Source organism: Argiope bruennichi, chromosome 10 (assembly GCF_947563725.1).
Source record: "Argiope bruennichi chromosome 10, qqArgBrue1.1, whole genome shotgun sequence".
Lineage (NCBI taxonomy): Eukaryota > Metazoa > Arthropoda > Arachnida > Araneae > Araneidae > Argiope > Argiope bruennichi.
In genome coordinates, this window is record NC_079160.1 from 118,970,770 (window position 1) to 118,990,200 (window position 19,431).

At 28.3% G+C, this 19,431-nt stretch overlaps 2 protein-coding genes across 4 annotated transcripts in view; one reads left to right on the forward strand and one right to left on the reverse strand.

Moving 5' to 3' along the window:
* Window positions 1-19,431, reverse strand: part of LOC129988065 (uncharacterized) — a 78,176-nt gene that overhangs the window by 15,414 nt on the left and 43,331 nt on the right. The gene's annotated exons all lie outside the window — the stretch shown is intronic.
* LOC129988064 (uncharacterized) overlaps window positions 8,565-19,431 on the forward strand; it is a 111,876-nt gene continuing 101,009 nt past the window's right edge. For 2 of the 3 annotated variants that reach the window (XM_056096168.1, XM_056096170.1), the window contains exons 1-3: window positions 8,565-8,736; window positions 16,770-16,899; window positions 19,359-19,397. In XM_056096168.1, the coding sequence (XP_055952143.1) occupies window positions 16,854-16,899; window positions 19,359-19,397 (85 nt within the window). In that variant the 5' untranslated portion in view covers window positions 8,565-8,736; window positions 16,770-16,853. Of the gene's footprint in view, window positions 8,737-12,309; window positions 12,377-16,769; window positions 16,900-19,358; window positions 19,398-19,431 lie in introns of those variants that run through there. The other variant, XM_056096169.1, reaches the window with a different exon arrangement.

Genomic DNA, 19,431 nt, shown 5'->3' on the forward strand with positions numbered 1-19,431 from the left:
GAAAGAGATTGTACTTTTCGCTTGGCACCAGATTAGATGCAGTCTAACTCGTCCAATAGATTTGCTGTTGAAATAAATTATGGAAGTTAGTTTCCATAATAAATGTCTTTGAAGATATTAAAAATGAAAATTATAGTTTCAAAAATTAATAATAAGTGAAGTTCTCTATAGAACCTAATTTCTCAAACAAATTCACTTTATTTAAACGCAATAATTTTGGGCATATATATATATTGAAAGATGGGATGAAGAATTTTTCAGAAGTAAAGTTTTTTTACATAGTTACTTTTTTTTTATCTCCTAATATCAATTTATTTCACTTTAAACAAATAAAGAACTAGACATGACATTTTATTAAAATTCGAATTTTTTAAAACAAAGTCAGAAACAAAATATCTATAAATGTAACTTGGTTATTTGGTCTTTACCAAAAAAGCATATAAACAGGAATAATAAATAATATATTTTTATATCATCTATATAGGAAAACTAATTTATCAGTCGCCCAATCCCAACTATTGGTTCGATTTCAGGTTTTTTTTTTTTTTTTTTTTTTTTTTTTTTTTTTTTTTGCTTCATATTAAACATACTTACGCTTATGATCTCTAGATATATTGCCAAAAGTCTCCTGCTTTCGATCAAACTCTATCATAGACAGAAATCGGAAAATAAAGACTTCATTGTTTAGTAAGGAAACGTAAAATGCTTCTCCTAACCTCTTTTAGAGGGTTGTAGAAACTTTTTAATTTTATATTTGATTCTTCAAAGTGCTAAAGAACAAGTAGGTCAAATTTTATTTCAAACCGTCGTGAATTGTGGAATTACATAAGGATCACTCAATCGATCAATCAGCGAACGAATGGATGTACAAACTAATGAACAAAGAAAAAAGGAATTTTCAATTTTATAAGTATAGATTGCTGCAAATACAGTTAATTAAGTTTGATTGAAAGGATTAATATATTTTTATTCATACTAGGTATCTCAGCGACCAAATTGACGATAATTAATATTATTACAGATTATTATAGATGATTAATATAGTTATATCTACAAACTTTAATGAAATTTATTTTATCAAAATAAAAGAAAGTATTATTTTAAATTATGATTGTATTATAAGGATGGAACATTCTGATACGTTAACTATGTTTGCAATATGGAAAATCAATTGGGATGAAAATTAGCGAAAAAATCTAGTTGACACATTTGGAGGGGATTCTGCCCAAGTTTTATCTTAAAATACTTCTAAATAATGGAGACGGAGTGGGTGGGGAGGACTATCATTGCTGATGTGTCTTGGGGTAATGAGCATTTCGAATATCTTTATATACGAAATAAAAATGGACAAAATTGATACAGTAGATATTTAATTTAGTGGTTGTGATTGGCGAACTGTCAAATGAAACTTTCTCCCTAATTGAATGTAAAGTGAAGTAATCTTTTAAAAATATTTCTTGAAATGGATGGTTGTTGAGTGAATGGCATATTTTCTTGATACGAAATCCATATTGTCATCGGTGGCATGATATGCAGATGACATAAAATAGAAAAATCGGTACAGTAATTGTGGTTAAGCAAATAATTTTTTAACATTTTGTCAATTTTTTAAAAAGAAATTATTAATGTTAAGCGAGCAGCTGGTCGTCGAAGGCGCCTATTTTAAACATTTAAAATAAATGAGGGATTTAGATTCTGACAAATCTCCACATTTTAGATCTACCTGAGTTCGAAAAACAAACTTTTGGAAAATATCCGCCTATGTATCTTGAGTGACAAAGATAACTCAAAAGCGATTTGAGCTAGATGGATGAAATTAGGTATATGATCTTAACGCCAAATTTGTAGATTTCTGTCAAATTTTGTGCAAATTTCATTCTGAGGAAGTCTGTCTGTCCCTCTGTTCGAATATAAGTTGAAATGATAACTACAAAAAGAAAGACGCTCAATGGATACAATCCGAAACACAGAATTAACATATATAGTCTAGGCACCTGTCAAATTTTGAGTCAAATCTGATGAGGGGTTGACTGCCTATCTGTCTGCACTTTCTGATAGACAGATACGGCGATAACTCAAAAATTCAATGACTTAAATATGTCAAATTTCGTACGGGCTTTTGTTTCGTACAGGAAAAACATATCTAAAACACAAATTCGATTTTCGGATATCATTAACAACATGCCAAGATTAATAGTAAAAAAAAAAAAAAAAATCATCAAGGATCACACCATAGATTCAATAACATTTGCGCGAACAGTCAACATTTCATAACTATTGTACGCCAGTGCCATGCAAGGCATTCTCCGTAATAACAACTTTATTAGACAGTATGCGAGAAAGTTTCGGGGGATCATTCACGCTGATTCCGCAAGTAGCAAGTTACATTTTGTTCAGTTATGAGTTCCAATATTATGTACCGGTACTGCACAACATTTCAAATATTATAACTATTTCCGCAATAAAACATAAAGTAATTATTGAAGCATAGAAAAAGTAATTATTTTTCTTTCCCTCGTAACATTTCTTAATGTTTAGTGATTGATAATTTTCATTTTTTATTTACCTCTTAGTCGCATCTTAAAATTTGAATCTTGGCATTTTGGTAAGCTATTCGATGACTTTGCGAAAGACATTTTGCACTTTTCTCAGATGGATGTGAAAATAAATTCGTGTGTGACTTCCAAATGAAAAAATGATTGAGTATGCATGCATACTTAGATCTAAAATTTGAAAGGTTAAATATGTAGCTCCAAATATTTTTGCAAATCTTTACCGTCCGCTTACTGTGAAAAATTAACAACTGTTAATTGTAAAACTTCTGTCACAGAGAATCAACTTACTTATAGGATTTGTTGAGATCAAAAGGCAAATAATGTGTTGAATTCCAGTGAAAATATTTTCAGTTATTAAATTACTCACAAACTTTCATTCAATTTATGTTTACTATCTTTAAATTCATCTCTTGATTCCCAGGGCAGAACACACCAATACAAAATTATGCGCCATTAACTTATACTGGGATGATTTTAATTTTTTATTAAAAATAGGAGCTATAACCTTTTTTGTCTTTAAAAAAATTACTTTTATAAATAATCTACTAATCAAGAAAAAGAATATTATTTCAAAGATGAAGTAAGACATTCCTTTAAATATTTTTTTAAAAAATGTCTCCCCTTTGAAGTGTGTAAATTTATTGTAGATGATCTGCAATCAACATTTCTCACATGGATAAATTTCCAATGCAATCGAAGAGAGACCTTTTCCGTTCTCAAATAAGCAAAGAAGCATTTCAGGATTGGTATGAACCAACAGAATTCAAATTCAGTTCAGTATAGCTCAGTTATATTAACGTCCTGTTTTAAAGCAACACTAGGGCTATTTCGGGACGGACCTCGTAATTTTGAGCCATGGTCAGATGACGAGAACGTCACCTGAGCTGGCACCCCAACAGAATATATATATATATATATATATATATATATATATATATATATATATATATATATATATATATATATATATATATATATATATATATATACAGGTATCAAATAAAAGTAGAACAAACTTTTATTTCCCTAAATATTACTCTTAGGCATATATTTTCAATTAAAAAATTTCATTAAATATAGTGGAAAATTGTATGAAAGCATTTTACATCTATGGAGTTTGAAAGCAAAAAATTAAAAAGAAATTAAATTTTTACCTCCCATAGTAATAATACCTCCCATAGTATAATAATGTGAAATAGTAAAGTGCTTCTTTACTTTCATATATGTTGCAAAGTTTCTATTTACAGCATTTGCAGACAGTCGACATGCGTTTCTTTTACTAGAATACTTTTATGATGGAGAGAATCGGTTAAATTTCACTGACAGATATTTCTCAAAAATAAACCAAAATTGAGTTACTTTTGAAAACCTCAAATAGGGCACTGAAAATAATCTTAAGGTATTCGTCTTAAAAAAAATCAAGTTTCCAGAATTAAAAATTTATTTTTAATTACAAGTAGTAGCACTTAGAGCATATTCTATAATAATTATAGCATGAGAATTAATAAATTTTCGTACACTCATGGTTCTAAGAATTGGTTTAGGATTCCAAATGCTGATGTTCTTAAAATCGCCTCGCAAAAAATCTATTTGCAAAAAAAGATTGTGTTTGGTATTTCAGTTCCTTATTATGCGAACATGTAAAAATATTCCTTTTTCACAATCTATTAAAAATACTCACCAAAAAAAGGAAATTCATTTAAGTAATAAGATTAAAAAAATCTATCCGAAATATTCTAGAAGATCTTAGATTTTTTTTTCTTTTTTTTTTTTTCAAATAATTATTTTGTCTGAAAAATGATTTTTAAGCCAAATTCTTCTGAAATAATTCTTAGAAATTTTAAATTTCAAAACAAAAACTTCATGATCAGAGACCAATAACTAGTTAAAAATTTATATTCAGAATTCCTTTCAAACTATATTATCTCTATTGATACATATAAAATATATCAATGCACTTCAACAGCTGACTTATATCAGTTTCAAAAATTAACTTTCCGAATTAACGCTTTCATTTCTTTTTTTTTTTATTGCTGAAAGTTTGGCCATTACTGAAACTCTAGCTGTCATTTCTGGGAAAGATTGTCTGATTCTTAAGTAGCGTTCTGACGAGGCCAACTATTGAGTGCAAAAGAAGGTATCGCCTACAGCAAGAAAATTACGTGACAGGAATGGGACAAATGCAAATAGTTGTCCCGATAAGATAATCATTTGTCATAATTCCATTGGGTAGTTTTGAGGGAGGCGTGGCCTTCCATTGCAGGCAACAGTTGGCTTCGTGTGACAGTTACTGAGTTTATGTCTTTGAAAAATATTTCAATCAATTCGTAAAAAAATTGCTCAACAAAGATTCGTTAAAAGACTAAATCAAGGATTAATTTTCATGTGAATCCCAAGTCACCCGGCTACTGCTTGCAATAATATTCCATGGTAAATAGTACAAATGAATTACACTTTTTGCTGAAAAAAAAATACATAACAATTTTATTGATTTAAGTCGAATTGGCAATCCGAATCAGCCCAGAATGGGGAATGAATCAATGAACATTTTTCATTGGTTTTGCGCATTTAAATAAACTATTAATATCTGAAAGAAAGTTTTAATTAAAAAGTTGTAATATTAAATTATGATTTAAAATTAGTAAAGCCGTATCAATAATACGTATTCAATAAGTTATAAAGTATATGGCTTAATTAGATCAGGAGTGGATTTTAAAACGTGCACATTAAAAAAATATATATTTTTTTCATTTTTTTTTCTTTATCAAAATTTCTGGAATTCCTTTAAATTCTTGGTGTATACATATAAGGTAATAACTTGTAAATCTTTCAGTTCAATAACTACATAATCTCTCACAAAATGTTAGGTTTGTGGGAAAAACAAAGTCGCCAATACACCTATGAGGGTTTTTTTTTTTTTTTCTTTTTTTCCAATCAGAATTTGAGGATTGAAAAAAGTTCCATATTAAAATTGTTACTCTGTTATTTCAAAGAGTATTTTAATGATCAATTTTCAAAAATAAATAAATAAAAAAAAGTGAAAACTAAATTGAACTTTGTTTGGGTTATCAAGCTTGAATTCATTTTTCGAAGGCTATTACGCTCTTGAATTTTACTTTGTATTGTTTTTCAAGAATCAGTCGTCAAAAAGTAAGACTTTTTTTTCATTTTTAAATTTAATTTCCACCAATTTTATTAATCTATTTATTTTGAAAATCTACCATTATGATACCATATGAAATAACAGAACAACATTTTTAAAACAGGGCTTTCTGTTGGTCCACGAATTCTGATTGAGAAAAAAGTATTTGTAGGCGTTTTTTGACGCCGCTGTTTCATCCAATAATTTCGAATAATAGAAAAAATAATGTAGATATTGATGTGATATTTTTACCAGTTATTTTCTTCTATGTAACATAAACTTGTGTGCAATTGCAAAAATTTTGCTGAAATTAAAAAAATTCAATTTTCCAAATTTGTGCTTTTTAAAAATTTACTCTGAATCTAATTAAAGTATCATTAAGTTTTAAAACTATTCTTAATTTTCAAAGCAGCAAATCATTCATATCATTAGAAGGCATTCAAAACATGGAGGCAATATATATTCTTGGACCAGATATGAGAGGAAAGATGTGATTATATCTAAACTGTTAAGTAAAATGATTATAACATCATGATTGTTGAATCGTCCAAATCTTCATAAAGATTACATATGTGTGCTGATAACAACCTTGAAAGCATAATTATCTTCCGGTTGCATAATTATCCTCTCCCTAGGATGACTTGAAACCATTCTACGACTTTGTATTAAACTTGAAATGAACATGCAAAAAAGTATTTATTTTAACGAAATACTTTCGTTTCTTGTTTAAGATCAGGACAAATAAATCAAATTTTGTAGTTTTGTTCGTAATTTCCCATTTTCACATCAACCAAATGCAATACGTCTGATCCAAGATGCCACATTTTGCATGAACTAGATACACATGAGCAACGGATATTTATTGGAATCGAGTTTAAAATTTGGAGTCTTCCAGTCATGAAGTTGGACCTTATTACTGGGCCAGCACGTACTTTGTAGAAATCAAAGAAAATTGGCTTTTTGAAAAAACAGGAAGTCTTTTGTTTTAAAAAAATATTTTCCCCATATTTTCAAAGTGATTCAGTTTCATTTAACCTTGATTAAAAATATCTTATAACTGGATAATTTGAAAATTTTATTAGGTACGAATATTGGCGAAAAGGAGTGAATATTATCATGGCCATAATATGATAATTTTCTAGATTTCCAATCACCCTCATGCATAGACAGTACCAGGGATATGGTATTAGATGTTTCCATCTTTACTATATTTGTCTTTTAAAAATAACATAGACTCACTAAGAGATTTTGCTTTCCATAATATCCCTAAGACTTTTATTCGGAATAATTATAGCTCGTTGCTCTGCCACTAGGCGTGATATATATATATATATATATATATATATATATATATATATATATATATATATAAAGTTGGTTTTCATGCTAGTCATGGGTTTCAGGTCCTTATTGAAAATCTTCAGAATAACTTGAAAAATAATTAAATTCGTCATGGAAAATAATAACTGAACAGAATTCTTGGAAAAATAATTATGATGGATAAATTGCTACTTTATCTCTGATCAATACTTAAGCAATAAAAAATAATCCATCAAACAGATCTATAACTAAAGCAAGAATAGAACTTTTCAAGCTTACAAGCTGTTTATTTACTAAATAAATTTTAGACTTTTGTTGATGTTTTTATTAGAAAAAAATATCAAATTGATGCCCAAAATAAAAGGAATGGAAATTATGGATTTCTTGATTTATTTTAAACATCGCGTTTAAGCAATACTTTTGTGTACCAGTTTGGCCAATGGCCAATTTTAAATTAATTCTAATTACTTAGGGATTACTAAATTATTAATAATTACTATGGCGCTATTGATAATGTCTTAAAAGATTCGAAATAGAGGTAATGATGAACTAAGATTTGTTGCCAAAATAGCCGAAATAAATAAATTTGAAATATTGTGTTTTCCAGGAATTTTCTTGAACATTCCGGTGGTTTTAATAAGAACGGAAGTGATAAAAGGCGATAGCGAAGAATGTTGACAGATTTTTTAATTATGATATTTTAACTGAAATAATCAGTTATTTTTTATGTTTACATTAGGTTATTATTTGTGAAGCATTTGAATTATCTTCTGTCACCTATTTTACCTGATCTAACGGTGAGTTTTCTGTTATTCTTAGAGAATCTTATGTGTTTGTTTCCAAATATTTTTACTATGAATTTATAAAATACATTAATCTGTATAGTATACTGATATGTTGAGATAGAAATATATCTCATTTTGAAGCCTTTAAAGGGTATCCGAATTAAATTTTGATCGAAAAAGTTAAACAAACGCAAGCATACTGCAAGTTCATGTTGTATATTTTCATTTTCTCAATCCAAGTACTTTTCTGTATATTATTAGAGTTAATGAATATAATTTTGGACATTGGAACTGATCTGTTAATAGCCATTGGAGTAACTGAAAATATTTTGGATCAAATTGTACAATTTATCATTTTCTTAAAACTCTGATTAAAAGAATGACGGCGATGAAGTGAAAATCCCAAATAAATTAATGAAACTGGTGAATTTAAATCTTGAGTGATAACCGAATTCTGGAACTATCTAAGGAAAACAATCCTTTATCGGCTGATAAAATTTATATCGGAAACAGGTTCTACACCATTCTGAAAATATTTTACTCTTTCTATACCTTCCTCAAGTCTTTCTCACCCGCATTGAGTGGAAGATGAGCATTAAAAAACGTGCCCTTTTAATGTCTTTTTGAGTTTTTCGCTTTATACGTGATTCCATCTTCACGATAAGAAAGCTGTTGCCACTGAATCTCCGTCCATCAAGTTTATAGGCACCACTCGACATTACCACATCCATTAGCTGGTACAACTACTAATGGATTCTCATTTCGAAATTTCATTATAAAAACACGGTTGAGAATTTTATTCTGTTGAAGGTCTTATGCAAGACGGACATATTCTCTTTTTGTTCCGAAAGCGGACTCTTTATATCAGTGGATTGTTTCTTAGTTCACTGTTGTATTTCGAAAAAGATCCCGAAAGTAAGAAACTACGCAGAAAGTAAGTGAATATAATTCTGTGCATAAAATTCCTAACCATTACATTATTTTTAATTATCTATGAATACTAAATCTACTCTAATGATTAGACGACTATTTTTTGCCTTACTTTTATTATGTAGCTTTTATATTAATCCTTCGCACTCAGAAAATTTGATGCATAATTATTCACCTAATACACCAACTTGTTTATTATACCAAAAAATAAATACATACAATTGTTCTAAGTTGAGTTTCTCTGAAAAATGAATCTACGTCTTTTTAACATTCTGTAGGTATTTTTAATAATTAAAATTAAAAAAAAATAAATAAATAAAATGTTAAAATGATGCACCGTCTTAAAAGCTGACAGAAAGAAAACATTCAAGTGCAATGGGTTAAATACCTTACTGTATATATCTATTATCTATTAATACTAAATCTGCTATAATGATCAAACGACCCTTTTACACATTTTGTATTAAATATTTTAATTTTATTTTGTCAAGATGAAATTTTCCAGCCGATTTCATACTCATCTCCTCATATTATAGATCTACATTTCCCAACCTTTATTTTCTTCAATTTTTCTTGATTGGTCTGTAGTTTTGAATCCACCCCTCCCCCCAATGGCTTATTCCCGCTCTGCCCCAACCCCTTCCACTACATTTCAAGCAAAGCAGAAATATTCGTGTCCATAGTTAAAGTTAGCTTAGTCATGAAATGTATTGAATTAATCCGTTGCAATCGAATGCCTTCTCTCAAGCACCATTCCAGACCGTGCATCATTTTTGACATTTTATATATCTATTTTTTTCATTGTTAAAAATACTTACAGACTGGTAAAAAGATGTAGATTCATTTTTTTAGGGAAATTCAAATTAATTTTATTTATTTATTTTTTGGTGTAATAAAGTCCATGTATTCAGTGAATAATCATGCATTGAATTACTTTTCCGCTTGCAAAAGGTATGTTGAAATGCTTGAGATGAAATTTTTAAAGAACGCTAAAAAATGTTTGAATTTTTGTACAAAAAAATTTGCAAAAGTACATATGAAACAAAAATTTATTCCATCTTAATAAAAAGCTAATCCATCTTTTTGTATTTTATAAAGAAAAAGATATAAAACATAAGCTTTATATTTCAGAAATTTAACAAATGATATGTTCAAAATACCACAAATAACTTAATTCTTCGTTCCTGAACTAAGAAATAAGTTATATTTCTGAACAACTTTTAAATATCGGATTCGATTGATAAATAATGTGAATTTTTTTGTATTATAAATGTATTAGAATAATAATAATATCTTTTTAAATTAACAGATTGTTTATTTTGCAGTTCAAAAATTATAGGATATACTAAGAAATCTTTGTACACAATTTTACAAATATTATATATAGAGAGAGATACACAAAGGATTTGAATTTAAGAAGGTTTCCGCAAGAAAATTTTATCAAAAGAATATATAAAAATGCAAACATAGCATTAAAAGAAAAGTTATAAAATGAAAAAATCAGTGTAATTCCCCAAGGTATTAAATTTAAACAATTATAAAAAGAAAACTGTTATATTATTAAATAAAAATATTTCCGTCAAATGTCGATTTTTCAATGTAATTGCTTACCTCATTATAATCTATCAGGATTATTTTCCACATTTTTATAAAAGCATTAATTTTTCACATTCTATAAAAATGGAAACAGTAGAATAATTTTGCATAAACTTATGAAGAATTCTACTAACTATTTGTTCTGATAATCAATTAGATCGAATTCTAGAGCGTTTTGAGTGGAGCTGAGTTTCATAAAATTGGGTTCAAATGAAAACAAATATAATTTGAATGAAAACAAATATAATTTGAATGAAAACAAATACGATCTATTTGCTGCTGTGTCACGCTGATTTTGATATTTATTCTTCACGTATAAGACCATTACGTTTTTTCTGCAAGCTCCGTGTTTATAAAAGGTAGTAAATGTTTTATTGTTTCTAATTCTTAATACTTTTCTTTCACTGCTACTCTACAGTTGTTTGCACTCGTACGTTTTCGAGCGTGCATTACTTTCATTTTATTTCATTCTGAAATTTATAAGAAAAGATGTTTTAGAACAAAAACATAAAGAACAAAGAAATATTTTAAGCTTCATTCGAGACAGATTTAGATAGATTTATTTTTATTTTCTCGTAACCGAAATATATAAAAAGACAGTAATAGAATAGTAAAAATATTCGAACTTCAGATTTCGAACTTCAGAACTTTTGACAATTCTTATCGTTTAAGATTGCCCTTATTCTGCAAAACACATCTTAATTATGTCTGGCTGCCAACACAATATTTCAAAAATGCAATAAACTACAGACACGAAATGAGGGGATGTTTTCACCAAATTTTAGATTGTATCAAATTTTGATCGAAATCCAATCATGGGAAGTCGGCTTGTCTGGATCTCTAAATATAAGTGAGCATGATTATTGCAAACATAAAGAAAGGATTGGATAATATTTGGCATCTAAAGGTACAACTTTGATAAATTTGATTCAAAATTTGATAAAGTGCTGACCATCAGTCTGTCCGTAATTTCGCCTGCATGTAAACACAATAAAATAATTCAAAAATATATCAACTAATTGAAATGAAATTCGATATGCTATCGTGTCACTAAAATTGTTTTCTATTGTTTCAATCTATCGACAAAATTTATCAAAAGTTCATATTTTATTTTTTTCACTATGAAACGAAATACAAAAGGCTTAAATAAGAGAAATATATGTACTTTGTAATAAAAATATATTACGTTGTATGTACTTTGAAAATAAGAATCTGAGCACTTATCCAGGCTCCCAATTTTATGTGGATGGAAGGCGAACAACTCCTCTATTAAGGGTTTAGGATAGTTGTACGGCTAAGTATGTAAATGTGGTAAATTGCACGGCCCCAGAAAAAAAAAATCAAAATGTTTATAGTAAATACGCGTGTTTATTCTCTGTATATCTTGACTTTTGTTTTTTACTGTACTATAAAATTATAATATGTTCTTTATTAGAGAGTTTAGGAGAAAATTTTAGGGAAATTACTCACACTAGTTTATATTAAAATATTGAAACAACCAAAGAATTTCCTCGCTTTTTAAAAATATATTTTTGCTATAATTTTTTAAGATATAATATAATGTTTTATATTATAAGTTCATTCTTTACTTTGTTAATATATTAAGTCATAATGTTTACTGTATGCATTCGCAATCTAAGCCGAAACAAGACGGCTTCGCAATAATGTAATCGGGGTTCTTGTATACAGTCGACTATCCCACCACCACTGAACGAAGCGGTATCGACAGGAGTGTGTAACCGGGCTGTTGGGAGCTCAACGTTAATTGAACCAAAACGATCTTTACTGAAAGAGGGGTAGACGATAATAAATTATGAGTATGTGATCTGGTTTTTTTATCGGTAGCGACTCGAAATTTCAGGTTTCGCCCTATCGGAATTTTTTTTTTATCAATACAGTCACGTTATCCAGCGGCATTTCGACACCCCTTTCTCCCCCCAAACCAAGGTCACCCGGTAACCACAACTCGACTGAGTCTTCCCCCCCCCCCTTTTTTTCTTCCTGCCTGCTGTTCTGCGCTCTCACCTTACATGTACCCTTACAAAGAGGTAAGTTTTTTTTACTGGTATATAATCAAATATTTTTTCCTCTCTCTTTTTCTCTTTGTCTAAGTATTCACATTTTTGTACAGAACTACTCGTGAATTTCCACCTTATTTCTTTTCGCCAGTCCAGAATCTAGGTCTCGTAAAATAGCGAAGACCTGGGGAAAGAAATTAAAAAAAAAAATTGAGACGTCTTCCAGAGTCATCCATTGAGATTCGACTGCTTGACAATGACTATGCATTTAGCTTATATTCGATTCCGACATTATTTGCGTAAAAAAATGTCTCGCAATTTTGCGATGTTTGTATTTGAAATAATTTTTCAATGGATTATTTTTTCCACTATAGAGTAGTACATTTTTTAAAAACTTTTTTTGTTCATGAAGTATAAGAAATGGTAACCACTTGCAGTGGCAAAAAATTCACATGTGCTCGTGCCAAAATATTCCATTGTAACTCGCAGCAAAACCGTATAAAGCATCCGTTAATTTATAGAAATAAAAAAAAAAAAGATTTATATCTTCTAAATGAGTTAATTTTCGACCAAAGGCAGTGCTTCTATAAATTGTGCCCCGGCAAACAATCTAAGTCGACGGGACGCGAACATCAGTTTTTATTTCTGTGACAGTTACCTACTGATGTGTGTAGCACGTCATTGGCGATTCTGTCAGAAAAAAATCTCGACGTGCGTGGCACGTTTTACCAACGCAAGTGATTAATTGCAATCGCCAAATAAATAAAGTCTGTTTCGAAATTTTAAGGAATTTTCTGTTTTAGCATTACTCAGACTGTGCCCTCTAATTCTAGGGCTGAATTAAGCCCTGCAGGGAAAAGAGATTTTGAGACTCTTTTCTCTCCCGCACTTTCAAAAATCAGATATTTTTTATTACTTTTAATTTAAACTTCGTATAAGCGATTTATAGAAAACAAATATTACTTAAAATTGACATAACGAAACATTTAATTGCAGGTTCCATCAAAAAGCTGGCTTCAATATATCACGCATAAAAAAATTGAAAATTAATTTTAAATAAAAAATAAATTAGTTTTTTAAAGAATTTCAACCCTTTGCATTCGAAAAAGTAATTCGATGCATAATTATTTACTTAATATAAAAAAATTTTATTGCTCTGAAAAACAAATATATATAATTGTTTTAAGTCGAATTTCTTTGAAAAATGAATCTACATCTATTTACCATTCTGTAGGCTTTTTCATCAATCAAAATTGAAAAATAAATAAATAAAACGTCAAAATGATGCACCGTCTTGAAATGGTGAGTGGTGAAATGGCACCATCCGAGTGGAAAGGGTTAATGATCCAATGCTACGTTTGACAGGACTATTGGCTTCTGAGTCAGTCAAAAATTTCAAAATAAATTGAGTAACATTTATGTCTTAGAGAATGGGAAGACATAGCAATATTTTAAGAACAATGTTTTGAAATTTAAACAATACTTGATTTTAATTTCAATAAATTTCAGTACTTGATTCGCATAAATGAAATGATAGCACCAAATTAAATTTCTCTGATAAAATTTCAAAATAAACAAAATATCACTGTCTCGGAGTTCTTAGGTGGCGTCTTACTTAAAAGAAACTATATTTGTAATAAGAAAGACGGATCCTTTTTCTCTATTCATGTAATTTCTGAAGTATTAATCATTGCGCTTTTTATTCACTGTGCTCTTTATCTCTTTTTTCTATTAAGAATAAGTTTAGAAATTTTCTAAACATCTTCTCGAAAATATCTACAGATGTTTTCGGGGAGTTCTGAGTTAATTATAATGATTCTTGTTATTAGAGATTGCATGCAATGATGGTTCTGACCATTTTCCTTCTATCAACAAGTGGTCAATCAATCAGAAAATTTATTCCTTGTTTGCATGACACGCATTTAAATATCCCTGTTTAAAGATCTGTAGCTACTAAAGAAAAAATAAAAAAAGCTTTGAATATCGAAAGAATCATATTTGAAAAGATTTTTTTATAAATATGTAATACATCTCTGCCATATATATATAATATTATAATGTAATTGCACGTGTAACTAGATTTTCACATTATTGAAAATGTATACTCCGTTAAATTTGAGTTTTCTGACGAACTACGGTTAGAAAAGTCAGACAGCTGCTTAGTGGTGCCGGCAGGTCATTTAAATAAATGTTATTAGACTAGTTGCCAATTAAATGTCTAAAGTATAAACATTCTTTGAAGTATAAAATACCACAATGTGTGTTTACACTGTGTTTCTAAATTTTTTTTCTGAATAAAGTATAATTAATTATAATATATTGGGAACTGAATTATTTATATAATCAGTTATGATATTTACTATATTCCGCTGGCATGTGTAAAACAAGCATTTTTAATATTAGATTTGTTTGAATTTTGTTGCTTTTTATAATCTATCATAATAAAGATTTTTAATTGTAAGTAAAAAGTCATTAACTAATAATAATTATCAATTTTTCGAGAGGATTATTACTTTAGTTTTTTTCCCCTGATGTGTGTAATACGGTAAATAAGATTAATCCGGTGATTAACAATAATCGCCTTAATTGTACATAATCACCAATTTATTACATTTGCCGTAACACACACACACATTAAAAAATAAAAAATATATATACACAAAATTACTAAATAAAAATAATTATATATCGTCTAAAGCAAAAATTCAGTGAAACTTGAAAGCAAGCTGATATGTTTTTAGTATTTAAATTCACTGCCCGGGGGAACACTGCATCTTACGCACGCTTTCCGTTTCCTTAATTTACTGATAAAAGAAAGCCTCCATTAACCCTTATCGTGGTAAAATTGCTTTTTTGAAGAAAAGCAAAAAAAAAAAAAAAAAAAAAATGTATATAGGTAGCTTCTTTACGCTATAAAAAACATTAAAAAAAATCGTTTAATAAAACTAAGTTAAAAATTATTTTATAGTGGTAGTATATTTTTATAAAGTTGTTTGTATGGTATACTATACAAAGTGAACCTAAGGGTTAATGCCTTTCCCCTTTCAATTTCCAACCACAGTGAATGTAAATAACCTTTAGTCCTATCAATTCAATACGTTTCCTTCTTGTATCTTGGAGTATAGTACAAACATGTTTAAAATGCTGTATTTTCAATGGAAAGAGTTCCTTCTCTTTCTTTCTTAATATCAGACTGTTTTCCTAATGACAAAGGTACTTTTCGTCTTTGTTTTATAATTAAGACTCACTTGTATATGATTTCACTCTTGTTGCCTTTGAAAGATCAATGATTATCAAAAGCAATTTATTAATTTGCTAAAATTTGAATTATCGTACCTTTTAAAGTTGACAATAAATTTTAAAAACTCAGAATTTATAAAACAAAAATTGAGCAATATGAACGTTTCCTTTCGTAAAGGAAATAGTAACTTCGAAGAATCGTAGCTTATTTTTGTGATTGTAGAACTAAAACAGACAAATGAACACAATGACAGAAGTTTATCTATTTTTTTTTGTTTATCTGTTTCTTCTTGCATCATAAAATTTTTTATTCTATATTTTCTCCTCCCACCTAAAAAAATACAAAAAGTATTATAAAGTGTATTGTAGAAAAAAAATCAACCCCCTAAAAAACATATTATAGTACAAAAAAATTCAATTTTTGTAGAACACATGACATTAAGTTTAATTTTAATTCTATTAATAACTGTTCATTTTTAGATTAGTTTCCCACTATCAAATAAACCTGCAGTAACAAAATTTTGTTGCTTTTTTAAAACTAAAATATGCAAATTATAGCAATTTTTATTTAGATTATGATAGCAGTAACTAAATGATGTGTGGCTTTTTTTTTTTTTTGAAATTTTTAATGGAACAATTAATTCTGTTTTATTTAATTTTGAAATCAATATTTTTTTTTATGAATTTCAATTGGCGACAGTTTTGATTAAATAGTGAATATCAATATTTTTTTTAATACATTCATGAATAATGTCGATGTCGTAATTATTAATCTCATTTCTTTGCTTTTACATTACCAGTATTTTTAATTTAGTAACTGTCTTGCTGGGAAAGAATCTAAGTAAATAAGAAGAGCTTCTTGTTTGGTTACGTCATTCATTTTTTGCGCTATATATTACATAGATAATTTTTTTTACTAAGGGATAATTATATAATGAAAATGTGACACTCCCTTTCATTTTCGAGTCAGAATATAAAATCCAAAGAAAATATTTTTTTTAATGGATAACTATTTAAATGTTTCTAAGAATTTTATACCAAATGTCTCAAATTATTTTTTATTAAATAATTTTAACTACCACATTTTTTACCCTTAGAGATTTCCTATACAAGATTTATGGTTGCAATTTAATTGTAACAAAATAAGCTTTCAATGGTAACATACAATTCCTCTTTTTTACAGCTTTGAAATTAATGTTGGAAATAAGGAGTCATTTCCACGATTGATTGCAGTAAAACTGATCTTGAAGTGCATCCATTTTGCGGCATGAATCGTTTGAAAATCTTTTTCTTCATTGCAATATTTTTTCCAGGTAAGATTTAATAATTTATTATTTATTTTTTTTATCCTTTTCTCAAAATTCTATTAAGAAAATTGATTTCTAAAGAAAAATGACTACAGGATATTCATTTCATGTGTTTTTAACTTATATATGAGAAAATTTCGCCAAAGAAAATGCATTACGATTGAAAAGAAATAAAACATATCAATGCAAAATAGCGATTCTAAAAATAAGGGTCCTCATTCCAAAAATAGATTTCTTGAGTTTTTACTTTTTCGTACACGAAGTATACAAAATATTGTAATCGTCGAAAAATTTGAAATTCTAGATTTCACTGAATTTGAAAAATGCATTTTGGGAATTATGTCTGTGTGTGAATATAACTCACATTCTTTGAACTAGATGGGGAAAATTTGGTATTTGGAGTTTACAACACATGATTTTGGATTTCTATCAGATTTTGAACAGAATCCATTCAGAGGACATCTGTGTATCCGGCTATCTAAATACAAACGAACGCGATAACTAGAAAATGTAAAGAGAGCCAGAGAGATATAATTGAGTGCACAGGGTTAACATCTAAAATGTAAATTCTTATCGAATTTCGAACAAATATGTCAAGGGATTGCTCATAATATCGGTTGGTACTTTCACATGCATAAGATGCAATTACAAACGCAGTGACTTCAATAAATTACATGTAATCCTATGAGTACTTTTATAGTTTGATGTTAAATTTGGTTTCGAAAAAAAAAGGCGCCAAATATACGAATTCGATTTTTGGGTTTGTGTATTAAATACATTCCAGAGATTATTCGTTAAAGATCACACGTTAGATTCAGTAAAATTGTTAAAATAACGCCAAAAATCCATATTTCTCAACTATTATTCGCCAATCCCATTCATATTATTCCTGGCCTTACCCAAAGTAAACAATTTTATGCGGGGGAGATAATATATTTAATCGAAAACTTTTTGGACCCTGCTAGTTTTAAATTGAACAGCATTTGTAATAAGTGTTCTGATTAGATTCTTTAATCTTATGATATGGGATATATTTAATAACGTCTCTCATTTTTTAGCGTTATTCAATCTATTAAAATAAATAAGCTATCTTTCATTTTCTAATTTCAACAACTAATAAAAACTTTTTTGCAATTGGTATATTTAATCTTACAGATTTGCTTTGTTTGGTTACTTTAACATTCCCATTTAAAACAGCGACAGAGCAAGAACTAAATTGTAACGGACTTCTTAGTTTTAACTCGGGAATGCATGACTTTCCATTTTTTTTTTTTTTTTTTTTTTTTTTTACGAGAAAAATATATGTTTTGAATTGCTGCTTATAATTTAGGAAAATTATTTAAAAAAATGTTGGTTTATTTTTCCTGGTGAAATTTTAACAAAACAATTGCAATTTGTCAATTGGCTACATTGTGAATGAAACAATATCCCAGGGTCATAAATCATGTTATGACAATTCTGCAATAAAAATAAAAGTCACTTTTTAACAATACATTTTTTAAAATGGAAATAAAATATTTTGATCGTATTTTTAACGGTAGAATTATTCATACAACAGACATCTTGTCATTTTTCTAACTTTCCAGTTTAAATCTAATTCAAGTACCACTATTATAATCTATCGTCCTTTTCTACAAATTCTTTTTTTTATCAAAAAGCACGTAAAAAAAGGATTTCCTATCGCTCATTGTTGCCCTTTGGAACAGTCAGGTGAAGTTCATAAATGGAAATAAAACTGTGTAGCCAAATGGCTTCATGATACAATGAAGGATAAAAAACTGACCTGATGACTAATTCGCATTTTCGAATTAAAATATATAAGCTTCTGTTAACATAAAATTCTTCAAATCTCATTAACTTTAAACTATATTTTTATGAGGAAATTTGAGAAATATTTCATTCTACCAAATTACCAACATTAGTTTATATCCTCATATAAGATGCACATAATATACACTTCTGTCTTCCGCGGTTCTTAGACAGAAACGAATGATTTTTATTTCAACTGATATACAATCTTAATTTTACGGTCAGTTTCTGACAGATCTATTCGTTGTTCAGAAGTGAATAAGATTTAAAATAAAATTATGAGTAAGCAAATTTGTAATTCACTTAAGAAAGAATTTTTCATGATGTTGGATAAACCAAGACAGACGGACTAGATTTGATAGCAAAATTGCAAACATTAGTCTTTGAAGCGTATCTAAATACTTATAGCAAATTTTATTGAGGTTCTTATTGATGATGAAGTTATTTAAAAGGTATTTTGAATTTCTGTTCTTCATCTAATATTGTTTTCTATCACAAAAAGACAGTTATTAAAAATACTTTTTCCAAACAAAATGAATGAATATTCATAAATCTTGAAATTTAGCATCACAAATAATTACAAATAGTATAAGGTATAGATTTAGTTTTTTAAATTTTATTTTATTCATCTTATGTATTTGGATTTTTTTTTCCAGCTTCTCTGAGAGCTGCAATTTGTCCTTCGTCAGATCATGGTAAGTTGTGTAAAATTATATTGTCAATTTTCTA